Genomic DNA, 19,134 nt, shown 5'->3' with positions numbered 1-19,134 from the left:
TGTTGCAAATGTATGTGGGGTTTATTAGAAGTGAAAAAAAACCGCGTCTGAGAGAGTATAATATGATTTTTAAACATAAAAAAGTACATAGAAATCAGGTTTTATATATCGCGAATAAATGTGTGTATATGTGGATTAGTGGGGATAGACAAGGAAAGGAATAATGAGTGAATGAAATGGAATATGAGATAGATTAATCTCTAGCTTAGTGACTAGGGGTTTGCGCAAAAATAAAAAAAAACTACAGAGACTTCATTACTGCAATTCCGATGTATTGATCGAAAGCCGACTACATTGAATTTTCTGTCAAATAGAGTTTGAGTTAATTTGGATTTTGGTTCAGGAAGTGTCGCTTTGGGGTACCAGAGGGTGGTTTGGGTGGTGCTATGACTATATATGTATAACTGCGGTGTAGCTTTGCAGACATAAATTCAATTTGCACGATAAATTCATATCCATTTGCCACCAAATGTGAGCACACAATTTTGGTGCAATGGAGTCCCAATTGTATTTCTGGTACCCGGCGCATCCACTGCAATGCAAATAATTGCGCTGCAATATACTACTTTCACAACAGAGGCGTTCACATGTAAATTTGAGGGTTATATACAATTTGGCGGTAAAGTTGGGAAAGTTTATGGTTTTGCTGCATCACAATTTGTGGTTTGCAATTTTGAGATTAGGATATTTTATTGAATAGAATTACATTTAGGAGAACCATAATCAGATTCTCAATTCAATGTTGAATTTTCTCTCAAATATATTTTCCATCCAGACATACCCTTGTGGGGAACTTGCGTATTCATATATTTGCACAGGGTGAAAATTTGTGATGGTAGATTGTCTTTTGATGTGATTTAATACCGTATTTGTGATGCAACTTTATGGAAATGATTCAGGAGATTGTTATAGAGGGAAAATGCTCCTCTTTGATATGATTCTTAACCCCTTCATTGGTATAAATACACAGTGGGGTGTGAATGAAAGAGAAGGTTGAGGAAGAGACTGAAATTGTGAAAAGCCGGTATAAAGAGCATCTCGTCATTACGATAGCGAGACTGTGTGTGATAAAATTGAGGGGTAAAATTTCGATGTGGTTGCGTGGTAAGGTATACACAAAGTTTCAACCCCCCGCTAAACACATTTTCCGAGAATTTCACTGTGAGTCGCTCTCTCGCAACCCTCCGTGTTGGTTCTATACCACCACGAGACACTGTGCTTTCAGTCTCACACTGCATTCTGTCATGTACTTTTGCCGGGGACTTCCTCTCTGCTGTTCCATTTGAATTGGTGCACCAACCCCACAGTTGTTTAGGGGTGGCTTAGGTCAGAAACTGTTCTGGCGTGACCCCCTCAACTTTTTTTTTCTCATTGTCGTTAAACAATTTTGTGGTCCCATAGCAATTCAGACTCCGGCTTTTTTTTGCACGGTATTTATATATACATTACCACCTTTCTCTTCACTGGGTGTTGTGTGTAGCGCGTATGCGAAATTTTTGAATGTTGCGAATGTGTATATAGTGTGTGCACTTGGTATTCGCGAATTTCTCGCGGAAATCTTGCTATTAATGTGCGTTAAAATGTATTTGTGTGTGCAAAAATTTTTGCTTTATTCAACATAAAGTCTCTGAAAAGTGGGGGCATTTAGAAATAAACTCTTATAAAGCTCTCTCTCACTTTGTGGGTATGAAACTATATAGTGAGAGGTAGTGAATGTGGTTGGTTGCAAAGTGTGGTGTCTGTGAAGATTTTCTGTTCGCTTCTTCTTTTTTTTCCTACAAAGGAGGGTTCTGTGCAAATAAGAGACGAAGGGTTGTTTGCAGAGATAGGATCGAGGGACAACGAAGGCATGTGCAGTAATTTTCTTGTGTATTTTCCCGTGTATTGTGTAGTTTGATGGGATCAAGAGAATTCGCGGGGTGTAGTTGATGTGTTATATATAAAGTGGGCTTTTGTGTAAGCTACAAGCCGAAGTTGATCCGAGAATTCTGCATGTATTCGGATTGTATTTTAATGTGTATTTGCAAAAATTGATGGTATATAGTGTGCTTTGCAAATACAGTCCTTCAACCACTACCACGGATTTCGGTATGGTGTGGTAGTCACTTTTGGGTTGGAAATATATAAATGTGTATTGGGGGAATAAGAGTTGGACTTGGCTGGTTGGCTCTTCTGTAGACTCTCTCTGTTCTGTGCGGTTCAGGCTAGCCTCTTGGCTACGGCGATACCACGGTGACGTAGCGACCGCCATTACATCGGCGTAGTTTTAGTGTCTGTTGTGTTGAAAATTGTGAAAAAAAGGTAAAATTTTGTGCTAAATTATCAATAGGGTGGTTCTAAACTATACCCCAATACCCCTGTGTACGGTGCTCTATGTGGGGGTGTTGAATTTTTCTCAGTGAAGTGGATTTTCTTCAGCGGGGGGTACTTTTCTCAGTCTTTTTTTTCCTTCTCCCATATGAATGTGACTTGGAGTTTATAACATTATACATATGAGACGTGTTGAAATTTCAACATGAATGTGATATACAAAAGAATCCTCTGTATAAATTTTCACATTATTAGTTTCTTTTTAAAATTGAAAAAAAATGTATATTTTTTGTAAAATTTCCTCAAAAAAATACAAGTAGGATTTAAAAGGAAAGCTCCTTTCCTTCTCAATTTTATCCATGAAATATTTCTGAAAACGCTCAAAAAGTCTCCCGCGTGGAAGAGAAAGAGAATTTGCCAATTTGCCGGCTTTCATTTTAGCCATGTTCAATGTAGAAAATGTCTGAAGTTCTGCTAAAATATTTTGGGGAAAATTTTTCCAAGAAAAGCATTCGTATTTCCAAGAAATAAATTTTGTGAAAAAGTTTCATTTGAATTTGATGAAAAATTTCAACGGAATTCCGTGAAAATGTTGGCAAAAACCGCCATTCACGCTGTAAAATAAATTCAGCGATCCACCATTTTGTTTTACATGTGTCGCGTTGCAATGAGCGGTGAATGCAATGCATTCGAGTGAAGTGCAAGCGCGCTTTTCGTCTCAAGTCTCAAGCCGCTTTACCCACCATTTTTGCGGGCATGCTCGTATTTAGAGTCTCTTTTGTATATGGACTTGGTGAGTTGAGTCTTACCACATATATTGTCTGCTGTCGGCATTATTAAGTATTCTATTTTTTGCGATATGTACCTACGTAACATACCATAATTATTAATTGAGAGAAAAAGTCTCATTTATTAAGTGGTGATTTGGTCAACATGAAAAATTCATTAATGTGCATGGAATGTCATGGAGAATGCAGAAGAAAATGGAATTGAAAATGCTATGATTTTCCTGTGTATTTGTAAAGAAATCAATAGAGGAAAGGGGTGGTATGTATTATGTATAATTGAATTATATACATAGTAGTGAGACGTTGGTGAATTTTATGCATTGGGAAAAAGGGGAAGAGTTCTTCAAGGTATAAGGTGAGAATGAAAGAAAAAAAAATGGTATGCTTCTGTTCTTGGCGTTTCCTAACCAATCTTCTTTCATACCATACAACTTTAGGAGAACGCGTTCGTTGTTAACTCAACATTTGCACGGTACGAATACGGAACATAAGAAAGAAAGGGAAAAAAGCCGGCAATTGCAAATTACAACTATAGATACCACACAGAAAACTGCAAGAATTTCTCTTTTAGAAGTATCTGTCGACGTGTCGAAAATTTTCTGTGAGCTTTTTTTCCTTCTCCTCTCTTCTTCATTTTATTCTCTTATTCTTTTGGCAGAAGTTGCCTTTTTTCTTTTTTGCCCAACCGTCTGTGTCATTACTTAAAAGCTTACTGGAAAATTCCAGAATTAATAATTTAAAAAATTTTCTTTGCACAATTTATGAAGCGTTCATTTTATATTTTAAATAGTTAATTTCCTATCATCGTCGTCGTTAAGGAGGATGAAATTGATGTTGAAAATTGAATTTTCCAATCACGTCTCCCGGAAGAAGGTACTCCGTTTGCCAGACCACCGCTCTTTCGTTTCATTATATTGAAATTCAAAAGCTGCAGAGGGTGGAACAAGGGAGAATTTGTTGTCGCCGGCACTGCGCTGTCGTGTCTCGGGTACCTTATGCAGAAATTACGCCAAAATACCCGCCCTTCCGCACTCCAATTTTCATTTTACCCCGGCTGCCGGTACACAAAGAACTTTTCCCCTCATATAGTCTGCCACCCTCATCGTCCAATCAATGGTAGTTGCTTGGCAATTGAAGTGTTTGTGAGAGCTTTCTCTCTTTCTCTCTCTCATCTGATGCTTATGTGTGAATGTGCTTTTTGATATATGTATAATATCAGTGTGTGTCTAATGCTAAAAGGGGTGAAAATATTTTCACCTAAAAGCGCTTTTCTCTCTCTCTCTCTCTCTCTCTCTCTCTCTTATATAAGGGGTGAAAGTGTGATATATATACCCTCTGTCTCGGAGAGAAAATTGTTTAAAGAGCCAAAAAGACAAACATTTTGGGGGTGAAATGCTACATCGAGAAAATTACGCAATATATTGAAAACACTCCATTGTATATGTATGTATTTTATGCTGCATATATGTAGGTATTAAAAAAAAAGGAGGGTGATAGAGCAAAGTTCAATAGACGATACCAGACAACCCCATCCCCCATAGGTAATCTATATTCGTCTCTTCCATTGCAAATAGAATAAAAATGTTCTATTTGGCTTAATTTGTGACTGAATAGAATTTTGGGGGAAATTTTCCTGTCAGAATAGCGGTTGATTGGCGTATAAAAGTCTATATTTGTTATATATTGTCGGAATGACTAAATTATATCCGATTTGTATTACGGGAGCAATTTTTCCAAAGCTTAAATTGATAGTTTAGCATTAAGCCTAAACATTAATAAGAAAAGTTCAAACTGACTTTAGATAAGAAATCATTTTATCAAAAATTTAATTCTTTTCTTCTTGAATAATGTTAGATATATTTATTTTGATTATTTTTCCTCAATTTTCCAACACAAATGACATCACAAAGAGGAGTTTTTGTTACTTTTCGTTGTTGTACCTTCAAAAGTTTCTTTTTTTCGCGTATTTTCCGCTAAATAAAGTATGAAATGGAGCAAAAGCAATAAGATCAATAAGATTTAATTTTAAAATGATGAACAAAGGTGCTTTATGTTATTTCATACAATGTCCATGACTCGTCAACTAACAAGGGACAATAAGTCTGTGAACTTGTGATCTCTGAGGATTCTATTTTTGTCTATCTATTGATTTTATCGTAACTGTGGAGAGATAGGAAAATTTATGAGAACAATTTGTTGTTGTGTTTGATATTGTGGTGATTTGAATAAATTAAAGTAAAATTGATTTGAAGCGAATGTATGTATGTACGTATATCTACCTACATTAATTGCGTAAGGTGTGATCAAGATGGTAAAATGATAAAAATGTATGGGGCGGGAAGATAGTGCCAGAGTGAGAAAGTAGAGCTGTAGGAGAGGGAAAGAAAAGGCCTAATTAATTGAGTGCCAAAAGCAAAATTATACAATAAAAAGAAGGTCAATTCACAAAGTGAGTTCATTGACCCTACGCAAATACTCAACCAGTGGTGATAATCGAACTTGTGTGGTTTATATTCTAGTAAGTGCGTGTACACGCTTGAAAATGTGCGAGAGATATCCAGATTACACGCGGAACAATAAATGTTCTAGGAGGAGGCTATAATTAGACCTAATATCGTGTACTTTTCATCGAAAAAAATCGAAACTCTCACGCACTGAATTTTTCTCTCACCTTTTTTCAAACGAATAACGTTTATAACTCTCAGTTTCAGCGGGAAAATTCATTTAGAATATTTCTATTTGCTTCCTCTATTAACCTAGAATTTTTTATGATTGTTTTTTTTTTTATTGAAAACTAAGGCAGATTTCATGGACAAATTATAAAATTTTATGAAATGAATTTTTAATGTTCATTTTTGAAGAAATATTTTTTTTTTACAGAGGACCGAGCCGAGAGCTTTATCAGATATTCTAAATGAAAAATTCTGCTAAACATATTTCATTTTGCGGAAAAGAAAATTGCCTTGAAACAGAAAAATTTATGTTGCTAAACTTTTTTTGTGTAACATCTTTATCTTTCTAATGCTCAATGTTTTCTCTAATATTATCATCCGATTGCTTCTATATACATATCTACTATCGTGTGCTGATGGAAGCAATTTTGTGGTGTTGCTTTTTGGATCAAATTCACTTTGGTTGGCCAAGTGTGGGTCGGGCAGAGAGAGGTGACGATGGCTGAAAAAAAAGTCGTATTTAATAGTATTTTACCAAGTTGAAATTGTACGCACACATTTGCCATGACCCACTTTTTCGCACTCGCGAAATCGCAAAAATTTTTATGTTTCTCACTTGGTACAAGCCTCTCTCACATGCCACATTGGTTTTTCTCGCGAGGCAACCGAAAAAAAAGTGCGTGCGAGGGGAGATTTTTGGTGGAAGTGTTTGAGTTTGCCAATGTTGTATATGATTGAGTGTCGTACAAAATGCGTATAGTCTGTATTAGAAGCGCTCTTTGTCCATGGCAATCGCGAATATTTCACCTTGACGCACTATTTGGAGGATTTTTTCTTCTCTTTGAACAAAAGATATGAGGCAAAATATAATTTAGCAAAATTTGTCCATGAGAGTGTCAGGGACTCTGGGTGGGACGTAAGGCAGCATAGATAATTTACTATTTGTGGAAGAAAAGAAAAGAGCAAAAATGGCATTTGATGCGATGCTAAAACGCATCATAACGCATCGCGCGTTTTTTTGGCGCGAAGAGACTGAATGGGCATTGCGTGTGATTAGCATTAAGCATAAAGCACGTCTGCCGCTGTGAGATTCTCTATGTGGTCTTTCACTCTCCCTCTTCTATACATTCTTCTTTTTGTCTTTTTGCTCCTTTTGCGTCTCGCGCAGAGTTGCGTGTACGCACATTTTGACTGCGAAGCGCGAGAGGGAAAAATGTGTGTAGATGGTGAAGTGGCTTTCACTGTTTTAGACACAATCAAGGCTATGTGGTGTATTTTCTGCGTGTAAAATTTGTGCGAAAGAATATTTAATTCGACATGTGATTGTATGTTTTGCTATTTTGTGCGAATATTGGCAAACTTTTTGCTCTTCTCTGCCTGGCAAGAGGAACTAAACTATATACAATGGGTAGTCTATATAGCGTACGATTTATACCAAAGAGTGCGTACGGATTTTGAATGAGAGTTGTGTAGTAAAAAGAGAGGGAGTTTGCCAAAATATTATGCGTACGCGCGCGAAAAAAAAGATGCGATGGTGTCGGTGTGCGTATATTAGAGAAATCGCACGTGTAAGAGAACCATAACCTATGTCAACACTTGTAAATGCCTACTTTCGCTTATTTACAGTTCAAATGCTATATTCCGCATTTTTTTCGCCATTCTAACACTATATATGTTCCATTTATATTGAATAATATTAAACACACACTTTTCAGATTGATCTCAATCTCTGATTTCTAAAGGGAAAAGTATTTCAATAAAAAGCCGAATTAAATATTTATTTCGGGTTTTAGCAAAGATTTTTATATGGAATTTTTAAATAAATTTTAAAAGAAAAAAAACAGTGGATTTTATTAATTTATTTTCTCATAATTATGTCTCTTTAGAAATGGCAGAGGGAAACGGCGAAGTTGTCGATGATATACCAGGAACGAAGTCAGAAGAACGAGGAGATGGTGAGCGAACTGAGGATTACTCAAAACTCTTGGAATATGGACTCGACAAGAGGGTAAGTTGTACATTCTTATATGAACAAAGCTTAGTTGAATTTAAATTAAATTTTTGTTTCTAATTAAATTTCTCAAAAGGTTGCCGGTAAATTGGATGATATTTACAAAACTGGCAAATTGGCGCATGTGGAGCTGGATGAGAGGGCTCTCGATGCGCTCAAAGAGTTTCCAGTTGATGGTGCCTTGAATGTTCTGAGTCAGTTCCTAGAATCAAATCTGGAACATGTGTCCAACAAATCGGCCTATTTGTGTGGAGTGATGAAAACATACAGGTGAGAAATGATTTTGTTGTTTTGTTTATTGGCAATAAATTGGTAAAAAAAAATATTGCAGACAAAAGAGTAGAGCAAGTCAACAAGGTGTACCTGCGCCAACAACAACAGTGCAAGCAAAAGGACCCGATGAAGAGAAAATCAAACAAATTCTTGAACGCACAGGCTATACATTAGATGTAACGACAGGTAAGAGATGTTTTTTTTTTCATTTTAATTATTACCTACATAATTTTTCAATTAAGTTCTTATGTAAAGAAATTATGTAAAATATGCTGTATGGTAATATTTATTCAAAGGACAAAGAAAATATGGTGGTCCACCACCAAATTGGGACGGTCCAACCCCAGGCAATGGATGTGAAGTATTTTGTGGGAAAATTCCCAAGGATATGTACGAAGATGAGTTGATACCACTGTTTGAGAAGTGTGGTCCAATTTGGGATCTGCGGCTTATGATGGATCCAATGACCGGCACAAATCGTGGTTATGCATTTGTCACGTTTACAACGCGAGACTCTGCACAGAATGCAGTGAAAGAGGTAAGTATTTTATTCATTAAAATCTCCTCACATACAATACCATGATTATATACTATCTCTGGATACATAAATATGTTCTTATATCTATACAAACATTATATTTATACATTTAAAATGGTTCCCCTTTGATATAATTGTGTTGGCATCAGTAAAACTATTCCACATTATGCTAACAGTTTCTATTTTGGCACAATTAAGTACAAGGATTCTCTTTATAAATGCTTCGGGCACTTTAAAACTTTTACGACATTCGGGATTGTTGAGATAACTTTTCCAGACTGTGCTTTTTTGTTGTAGTGTTGCCAAAGACATTTCCGGGGTAGTTGCCAAGAAAAGCACATAGAATCGTATTATAAAATTGTGAGAAAAAATTATATTAAAAAAAAAACATTCCTTGTCTTAACATTGCTCGTATGAATACTATAAATGTGCCAAAATGGAAATTTGTTTGTATGAAAATTGAAAAAAAAGGCTTTTCCGTTTTATCTATATTTTGTTGGTAAAAAATTTGTTTATGGTAAAGCAATGTTTTCAAATGAAAAGCTTCCCACATTTATGACATTTTTTTAATTGGATATTTTTCCCCAATCTGTATTAATGTATTTTATTTCCAGAAGAGAAAATCTAAAGAAATTTCTCTCGTAGAATTTTTTTTGACATCTTTATATTTCCTATAAAAAAAGGATTCTCCTCCTCTTTAGAATCTCTGTCTATCTTTCTCTGCATATTTTGTACAGGAAAAGACAAATTAACACAGTAGTGTTGAACATTCTTTGATTAACCCTATACCTATACCTTTTTTACTTTTAGAACACTTATCATTTTAGCTTATTTTTTTTTTAGTTTTTACACCATTACAAAATTTTCTATCCTTTTAATCTTCTCTCAATCTTTTACACACAAACACACACTTGATTATTTTTTTTAAAATTAAAGACAAAATAAATATTTTTGTTTAACATTATATTTCACAAAATCCACTATTTTTATTTTTTGTTTTGCCAATTTATCTCTTTGAATAATAACTTTTTCTATATACAGAAAAATACTTACATAGTTTTATAAAATTACACAACACCAATAATATGAAATATTATTTTCAATAAAGGTGGTCTTTCCACATAGAGCTTTTATCAGTTGAAAGCTCTCTGTAAAATATCACCGGAAAATAATCTTATGGTGCATAATTTGCAATTTAAAGTTTTCTAGTGGATTTTTTCTATATAAAGTCAATAAATAAAGATATGAAGAGCTGAGTATTTTACATATTAAAGAATAAATATGAAAAGAAATATGGTGACTACAACGTTTCAACAAAGCGACGAGCCCAGGTTATAAAGTTTTCTAAGAAAAGCTGATTGCATTGAAACTATATATAGCACATTTTGCTGGAAGATTGAAAGAAGAGTGAAGAAAGTTTATCTCTATAGGAAAAGAAATAATTTATTGGCTTCGCGTATTTCAATTGGCTTTTAGTGTAAAAATATTTTTGGATTATATTGGCAATCAGAATAATTTTTGAAATATATTTTTATTCAATACTTCAAAAAAAAATAATAGTTTTTAAGATAAGTTGTGTGGCAATTTTTAGATTAATTTGGCAATTTAGAGAAGAAAAATTGTAGTGAGATACTTTCTGGCTTTCTGTATTGGTCATCAGTGTTTTCTAATTGGCATTTTTTTCAGGTCTCCTCTTTGCAAACTTTTTGTAAACTTTTGGCACATATATTTTTTTCAAAAACTTTTATATATATTTGGAGAACTTCCTCTGAATTTATTGGGTTCCAAATTCAAAATTAATTTTGACGCTTGCGTATATACTTGTCTTTTGTCTTCAGAGAAAAAAAGGAGATAAAACCCTTTTTTGACACAAAATTTCTCTTTGGAGTGTAGAATATACTTTATTTCTAATGTTCTTGGCTTATCTTTTGCGTATGGCTTAGATGAAATATTTGTTTTTAGTTTACCTTAATTGGCACAAATATGTGGTTATTGGGACAGGGATGGTTTTGATAATTCTGCTTCTATCTTTATCTCCTACTTTTTATTACTATTAATTAGGAACATTTTATTTTCTTTTTGCGATACAAAGTTCTGGATTATGTTCTTATTCTAAAAAATTCTGACATAATTCTTTCAAAATTCCTTACATTTTCTTAAATGGGAATCTTAATTCAAGAATTCGAAATTTTTTACTTGGGGGTTAAAAATTTGTTTTTTGTTTAAAAGAAGGGAAAATTTGTTTTTTCAAAATTAATATTAAAACGAGCATGATTAAAGTATATACCACCTACCCATCTTCGATCCTTTTTAATTTGTAGAAATTTTCTTTTCTTTATATTTTATTTCCTTTTTCTTCACAATTGGACAAAAAAATTCTAAATTTTATCTGCTATATTTTATTATTTTATTATGTTTTAGGAAAATTATGTTTGAATTTTTTTGATCATATTTTTTTAACAAAATTTTCTTTTTATTGCCTTCAATTTGAAATTTAATTTATTTATCTAATTCGCAAAAATGATATAACATGATAAAAGAATTCAAACAAATCAAAATTTTATTACTTATTATGAAAATTCTATCCCCTTTCAAATTCAATTTTTTATTTTGGCATTCTTTTTATTTGATTTTTTTCTTATTGTTATTCTAAACCCACAGCTCGATAACTACGAAATAAAATCTGGCAAGTGTTTGAAAATTAACATAAGCGTACCGAATCTACGCCTATTCGTAGGCAACATACCAAAATCGAAAGGCAAAGAGGAGATATTAGAGGAATTTGGTAAATTGACAGGTAAATGAAAACAAAATTGCTTCTTTTTCAAAATTTTTTATCTACTAAAATTCATTTTACTTTTAATGAAATTTATCTTAAGTGTATTATATTTCGATCCTACGATGTTATAAAAGTATAATTTGGTGTGTTAGAATCAAGTCTAGAATTTACTCAAATTTTAACCAATAGAATTTTAGAGATTTGAAGATAATTTTGAAATATGATTTTCTCTTGGTTAAATGATGAGTATATTCCTAGCGTAATATATTTAATAAGAATAAAACAAAACGAGTCAAAATTCCTAAGACCTAAATTGCTTCAAAAGTGCAAGAGAAAACCTCAAAATTTACAAAATTACAAAATTTTGTCAAAATTCGTTAAACGCGATCGAATTCAAAATTCAATAAATATAAAATAAAATAAAACTAGAACTGACATAAAAAAAGCAAAAATTCGGGCTCTCGTCACACCTGATCTTTTTGCAAAAAATATCGTTCACGTTTTATAAAAGAAAGAAACAATGAGAGAAGGATATGAACGAGAATATTGCATAAAACTCTACTACATAAATATGTTGAGTTGGGAAAGGGGAAAAGAAAATGTCGAATGTGCAACTGTTTGTGTCATTTTATTTTAAGTCACCAATCAATACAGAAAATCCATCATTCAGTCTCATCATTTATTAACCTTTCAACATGTGCAAAGTTGCGTTTTTTCTCACATTCTTTCCTTCCTATTCTGCGTCATGGGTACAATGTCAGCTGCTGCAAGAAAATTGGATGGGTTATTAAAAAGAAATGCAACCAGATTGATGCTTAAAAATGTAACGAAGTATATTCAATTAAAGGATAAGAGTGAGCATTACAGGAAAGAAAAAAAAATAAAATAAAAATTGATCAAAGCTGAGAAGAAAATTAATTTCAACTGAAATTTCTTTTTATACGCAGCTTTTTTGTAAAATAAAAAAAAAGAGAAAACAAGATGGTCACCTTTGGCAGGCGGAAGAAGCTGTAAATGCAAGAGCTAAAATTCAATACGCTGACCATCTGCACCGCGTATATCTTTGTCTTTTTTTTTTCTTCTCTCAGAATAAAAACTCCAGTTGTTGGTTCAATCATGAGGCCATGCACCCGATGTTGCAAAAGAGGGTAATTGAACTTCACGTGTGTATATATGTATATTTTTTCTTAACAAAATATACAATTTGGTGCATCAACCTCCTTTTGGCATGGGAGAATTTTGCCGGTGGAAGAATTTCAACATATAAAATATTCCACCAACACCACCTGTTTTCTTTAAGCACCACATTTTACTCCTTGACTATATTGTGCTTTCACTTTGTGAATTACGAAGGAAAGAATGAAAGATGCGATTGTAGAATGAAGAAAAGAAAGAAGTATTAAGTCAAAAGTAACGGCCAATATTCGATGGAATTGCAGATGTTGTGGGTTTTTTTTTGTATCATTTCTCATTTATCAAATGCATTTTATACTTCATCATATTATCTGAATGAAGAATGCATTGTAGAAAAAGATGTGAAATGTATGATGCTCTTCATTATCATTTCATATTAGATTTTATTTTACATCTACGTTTTTTTTTTATTTTCATATCTATTATTTTTTTTTTGTTTTTCACACAATACCTTCTTCCGCTATGCCTTAGTTTTGATGCAGAATTCATGTGAGCTTTCTATGTTTACTACATGTCTACATATTTTATTAATCTCATATACATTTTATTGACACCATTCATGCCTTTTCATCCCAATCTTAGATAAACATCTTAACCCAGCAAATAACTTTTCAAAGTGTGTGTGTGTAAATTATTCATTTATTTTTTTTTTCTTTTGCTACTGTAAAATGTAAAAGATTTTTTAGAATCTGCTAAAAATAAAGGTTTCATTTTTCTTTTAAATAAAAAGCTTCAACATATCACCATCATATTTCAAAATATCTCCAGTCATTAGTCCGATGATGAAAAATTCTTTTTTTTTTAAGTTTACTATAAAATTTGCATAAAATATATTATTTTTAAATAAAATTTTTGTCGTAAATAATTTAAAAAAAAAAACAACAACAAAAATTGAGGATGAAACCGTATTGCAAAGAAATTCAAAGTAGAAATCTAAATTCAAAATCATCCTTGCATTTCCCATAGATTTTTTTTTCAAATTTAGTAATTCCCAAAATCCAAAAATGTGTTTTTTCTTGAACAAAAGAGAAAGAAAATAGTTTGAAATCATTTAAAAAAAAATATTTTATTCAATTTTTCTTATGCACTTGCAATTGCAAGGGATTAAATGGAAAGATTGAAATAATATTTATTTTCAATAAAAGGTTATTCCTAATTTGTCCTGAAGTTAAAAAAAAAATGGAAAAGATAAAAAAGAAATTCTAATTTAATTCTGATTTTTTATTCTACCTGTATGCGTCTTCATTGATTTATTGATTCCAGCTGAATGATTATGAAATTCGGAAAGGCAAAAAGATTGGTGTAACGATATCATTTAACAATCACCGGCTATTTGTCGGAAATATACCTAAGAATAGAGATCGCGACGAATTATTAGAGGAATTTTCAAAATATGCACGTAAGTCTCAAATGATGCGACGTAAATAATATCAAAATAATAAATTCTCTTTTATTATTAAATTTCATATACAAAAAAAAAGAAATAAAAATTCAAAATTTTACTTTTAATTAGATACATAAAAAAGCGAATGTTAAAAAAAACATTACCAATGAAAATTCAAAATTGCAAATTTACTTCAATTGGAATTGTGATTCGGAACTTACAGCAATTGGCAAGAAATTTGTATGTTAACAGATAATTTAAATTTCTTCAAAATTTCATGCAAATTTTTTGGAAATTTAAATCTTTGCGGTATTTATAATTTTGTTTTGGTTCACAGTTTATAATGTTTCATTGCACTGCTGAAAATTTGCAAAATATTATCTTTTCCATATACTTGGTTTACCATTTAAATCGAATCTTACAATAATGGTTTATTTTAAATCTCAAAAAAAATCTTGTTCAGTATAATTTTCAAATTGGTGTACAAGAACCAAGTATAGCTTTGCAATTAGTGCTGCTTTCATTTTTTTTCCTAAAATCAAAATAAAAAAAAAATTGAAAATATTTCAGTTCTTAAAAAAAAATTATAGATATCGCAAATAGAATTAAAGAAAAATTGGAAATATATTTTTTTTATTTGTGTAATTAACATTTTTTGAATAATTTTGTGAATTTTGATTTTATGCAAAATTTTCATAACAGTTCTGTAGCTCAACAATTACTTTCCAAAACATTGCCAAATTCGCATTTTTATATTTTTTTATACATTAAATTTTATGCATTTTCTAAAATTTTCTATACCTAAATTAGATTTAAAAAATAAAACTATTTTGTATAAATTGAATAAATTACATTTCCTAATTGATACCGTATTTAAATCGTTTTAAAATTAAAGAAAAAAAAAAAACAAAAAGATTGATCCTGAATATTGTTGTGAACTTCAGCAGCAATTGTCTGGCTACAGTCTGCCATAAATTAGAATCATTTTTCGAATTAAAAATTAATGGTAATGACTGGAGAAAGAACTACTTATATTATAAATGTCTATATTCACATTTTCTGTTATAGATCTTTTTTCTATATATATATTTTAATTTAAAACAATTCAATGGAATAATTAAATTCAACAAAAATATTTATGACTTGTCGGTTTATTCATGTATATTTCGTTGAAGAAATAGTTTATATTATTTTGTACAGAATGAAACTTTAAACAAAAGTTCCAACCTTGCTGGAAACAGACCATATTTATATGTCTGTAACTTCTGTGATTTTATTCTATATTACTGTGAAAATATCACAGTAAAATATTTAAAAAAAAAACATACATTAAAAATTTAAAAGAAAAACAAAAATGAAAAATTGGAAATGTATTTTACAAAAAAAGCGTTTTGGCATTGACTTTTGGGAGGGTTGATTTTTTTTCCTTTTTTTAATATATATTTTAAAATTATAAAATAAGTTTATTTATTGAAAGAGCAATGATGCGAATTTCTAATAAAACACACACGCAAATTCGCAACATTAATTTTCTTTTAATACCTATTGAGTTGTAAAAAATATATTTTTTTAATTATAGTTTAGTTTTATTTTCCTTGACTTTTGAAAGTAATTTAATTTTTGCTTTAAAAGACTTAAGTAGATAAGAGAAAAAAAAGTTAAGGACCGTGAGAACATAAATGAAATAATCTAACATAAATTCGACACTTGAAATGCATTTTACAGCGGGACTTGTTGAAGTCATAATTTATAGTTCGCCTGATGATAAGAAAAAGAATCGGGGCTTTTGCTTTCTCGAATACGAATCACACAAAGCGGCCTCGTTAGCAAAGCGAAGACTCGGCACAGGAAGGATTAAGGTAAAACTCGTCGCGCTTCTTTTGTATTTCTCTTTTTGGAAATTTATTTTAATTGAACTTTGTGATTTTTCTTCATTTCTCTTTCTCAACATCTTTGGGGCAATGTGACACGTTATACACGCAATTTGCAACAGGTGTGGGGCTGCGATATCATTGTCGATTGGGCCGATCCACAGGAAGAACCGGATGAGCAAACCATGAGTAAAGTGAAGGTTCTTTACGTGCGCAATCTTACACAAGATATTAGCGAAGAGAAGCTCAAGGTACGAATTTTTATTTTTTATTTAGCTGATTAATTGAAATGGTATTAATTTTAATTACAATTTATTTCTTCTTTTGCATTATTTAGGAGCAATTTGAGCAGTTCGGAAAGGTGGAGCGAGTTAAGAAGATAAAGGATTACGCTTTCGTCCACTTTGAAGATCGAGACAATGCAGTCCTAGCAATGCGTGATTTAGACGGAAAGGAGCTGGGAGGTTCAAATATTGAGGTAAGTCTTACAATTTATGGTATTATTTTTAATCTTCTTTCTGATTATTAAATCTATATAATAAAGAAAGGTCTCTCTAAAATTTCGTTCCTGTTCATCTATGCATTTCTACACCGTTGGTCCGATCGCGATGAAATTTGGTACAGAGACTCCTGATACCAGGCGGTTTTTACCAACGACATTCATTTTCCCCCCAGAGCCCCCCTTCATATAGCCCCCATATAGAATTCATGCTTTTTTGACTACTTTTTGAATTCGGCGCCATAAATGTTGTGTGAAATTCACTTTTTCCCTTTGAAATATCTGTTGGAGGTTTTGTGTGGCCCATCTTTCTTCTTCTTCTCTTCTATATAATAAAGAAAGGTCTCTTTAAAATTTCGTTCCTGTTCATCTATGCATTTCTGCACCGTTGGTCCGATCGTGATGAAATTTGGTACAGAGACTCCTGATACCAGGCGGTTTTTACCAACGAATACATTTTCTATTGGACTTCATCTCAATTATTTACTCTATATAAAATTTGCGCGAAGCGCAACAAATGCCCGCGAAGCGGGGCGTGGTAAATTGGAGCGAAGCGACAATTTACCTCGTACTTGATAATTAGTAATAAGGGAAAATAGCTTCAAATTCGACTTTATAGAGCTTTTTTTTTTTTAAAACAAAGCTTCTTGATTGAAATGTTAATTCTTCTTATGAAGGTGTCCCTGGCGAAACCCCCGTCGGATAAGAAGAAAAAGGAGGAGATACTGAGGGCGCGAGAACGTCGAATGCTGCAAATGATGCAAGGACGTATCGGCATTGCAGGGTAGGTTTATTCATAATTTGGAAATTTTTTTCTGAATATTAAATTTACTTTGTATACCTACCTAAAGAATATTTTTATAAATTGGCTAATATTTAATAATTTTTTCCCCATAAAAAGTGATGAAGACTTCAGAATGTCACCCTCCCATCCCAGTATGATGACTGGAATGCCACCAATGAGAGGAGTTTCCAATTGTCCCAGAATTCCACTGAGAGGTCCTATGGGACGTGGTAGTGATTACGGTGAGTCCATTATTTCTCAGTTTTTTCTCTAATATTCAAAATACATAAAATATATAGTATACCTACATAATGTAAGTCTACGAAATATAGACGCATTTACATGAAAAAATAAATACAATTTTTCTGAGATTTTTTTGGTACAAATCAAAAAGAAATCTCACTGAAAACAATGAATGAAGTAGAGAAATTGCAAAATGTTTTCGGAATATGATAGCGCAAAAAATATAAATATTTAACGAGATTAACTGAAGAATGTTATCACTGCGATAGACTTTGACTTGAGTTTAAAAAGAAATGATAAAGAAAAGATGAAAGATAAATATTTAGAACATAATTAAATGCTAGATAAAGAGATTTTTCTTTCAAAACTTACACTGATTCAACAAATCATGTGAAATTGCTAGAAATTTTCATTAAAAAATTAATTTTGGTTTTTTTTTTAGAGTTACAACTCATTTTAAAATGAGAAAATCAAGCAAGAATGTATATAAGTTAAATTTTTTTAAGAAGAAAAAAAAAGAAATTTTGTTTTATCATTACTAACACATTATTTTTTCGGAACTTCCTTTATTTCACTTTGCATTTATCGCATTCATTCAATCACACGAGGGAAAGAAAGAAATTAATTCACAAATCAGAAAGTATTTATTAATAAAAAATTAACTCCACTAATATAAAAAATTTCACTAACATTTAAATATTTCAGGTTTTATAGTGCTATCTTTTTTTTTAAATTCTCTTTTATTTTCTTTCACTTTTTTTGGCATCACGAAAATTTTCATTTTCATTTTCACTTTTCTTTAATTGATTTTTGTTTTGTTTGTTACAATTTTTTTTTATTTCTGTCGCAAGACAGTCCTTTTTTTTCAAATATATTTTTTTTTTATTTTTATTGAAAATTTATTTGACATTCTCCATACCATGATATAGTTTGTGTATACCTATACCTTTCTTATAAAACAAAGAAAATATCACTGACACCATTGCATGCTTCCTCTGTAGCATTAACCTGCATTTTCTGTAGAGTTGGTATTTTGTAGTTTTATTCTTTTCAAAATTCAGAAATACTCCTTCCTTTACAAATAACACCTTCAGAAAAAGAAAAAAAAAATCAACGAGAATCCACAATTTTCATTGCATGTCACTTGCGTAAAGAATTAAAAAAAAAGAACTTTCTTCTATAAGTAAAATTCTTAAATTTATTTTTGTTATAAATTAAAAAATAAAAATTGTGAGTTCAAAATAAAACCGTCTGATTCTATTTTAATATGTTACTATTATTATATAAAATATGTTTATTTTGAAAGAACATTGTGCAAAGAAATAATAAAGAAAGAGAAAATTAAAAAAGGATCAGAAGGGATATTCACTGTGATTTGTTTTTTTTTTTGTTCTAAATTTTATCTTATTTTGGGAAAAAAAGAACTATTTCGATGGCACAGTGAAAATCTCTGATATTTTTTTATTCGTATTTTGTGTTTGCGTATTGGCAATCTAAAGAAAACTATTGATCCAAACCGTATTGTTTGAGGATTGGTAAGTATTTTTTGATGAATATTCACACATAGACAATATCTACGCTTTTGCAGGAGGTTATTGACAAAAAGAGAAAAAAAAAACTTAATGAAAACCTTGAAGGAGAAAATCCTTAAAATTATGAGATTAGGATATTATGGTAGATTCTGCCCAAAGCATGAATTGACTTCTTCTTGAACAATTAATGCTATCTCTAATTATATATTTTATTTTTCCCTATATTTGAGAATATATATATTTTTTCTATTATATA

The 19,134-nt window shown here is 31.4% G+C and overlaps 4 protein-coding genes across 27 annotated transcripts in view; all 4 read left to right on the top strand.

Moving 5' to 3' along the window:
* The window catches only part of LOC129790073 (luciferin sulfotransferase-like), a 767,385-nt gene that overhangs the window by 218,166 nt on the left and 530,085 nt on the right, over window positions 1-19,134 (top strand). The window lies entirely within an intron of this gene.
* The window catches only part of LOC129788207 (probable Rho GTPase-activating protein CG5521), a 626,970-nt gene that overhangs the window by 77,751 nt on the left and 530,085 nt on the right, over window positions 1-19,134 (top strand). The window lies entirely within an intron of this gene.
* The window catches only part of LOC129788331 (tolloid-like protein 2), a 606,934-nt gene that overhangs the window by 57,715 nt on the left and 530,085 nt on the right, over window positions 1-19,134 (top strand). The gene's annotated exons all lie outside the window — the stretch shown is intronic.
* LOC129788977 (heterogeneous nuclear ribonucleoprotein R) overlaps window positions 1-19,134 on the top strand; it is a 32,103-nt gene that overhangs the window by 3,629 nt on the left and 9,340 nt on the right. For 8 of the 23 annotated variants that reach the window (XM_055825657.1, XM_055825625.1, XM_055825587.1 and 5 more), the window contains exons 2-11: window positions 7,657-7,778; window positions 7,858-8,051; window positions 8,113-8,240; window positions 8,351-8,592; window positions 13,829-13,964; window positions 15,675-15,808; window positions 15,943-16,071; window positions 16,158-16,298; window positions 16,997-17,103; window positions 17,221-17,345. In XM_055825657.1, coding sequence (XP_055681632.1) covers window positions 7,659-7,778; window positions 7,858-8,051; window positions 8,113-8,240; window positions 8,351-8,592; window positions 13,829-13,964; window positions 15,675-15,808; window positions 15,943-16,071; window positions 16,158-16,298; window positions 16,997-17,103; window positions 17,221-17,345 — 1,456 coding nt within the window. In that variant the 5' untranslated portion in view covers window positions 7,657-7,658. Of the gene's footprint in view, window positions 1-1,699; window positions 2,302-7,656; window positions 7,779-7,857; window positions 8,052-8,112; window positions 8,241-8,350; window positions 8,593-11,253; window positions 11,390-13,828; window positions 13,965-15,674; window positions 15,809-15,942; window positions 16,072-16,157; window positions 16,299-16,996; window positions 17,104-17,220; window positions 17,346-19,134 lie in introns of those variants that run through there. The other 15 variants (XM_055825707.1, XM_055825682.1, XM_055825633.1 and 12 more) reach the window with 7 other exon arrangements.

The sequence above is a fragment of the Lutzomyia longipalpis genome, chromosome 1, assembly GCF_024334085.1.
Source record: "Lutzomyia longipalpis isolate SR_M1_2022 chromosome 1, ASM2433408v1".
Lineage (NCBI taxonomy): Eukaryota > Metazoa > Arthropoda > Insecta > Diptera > Psychodidae > Lutzomyia > Lutzomyia longipalpis.
The sequence above is the reverse complement of the archived record's forward strand: the minus strand, read 5'-3'. Positions and strand labels throughout refer to the sequence as shown.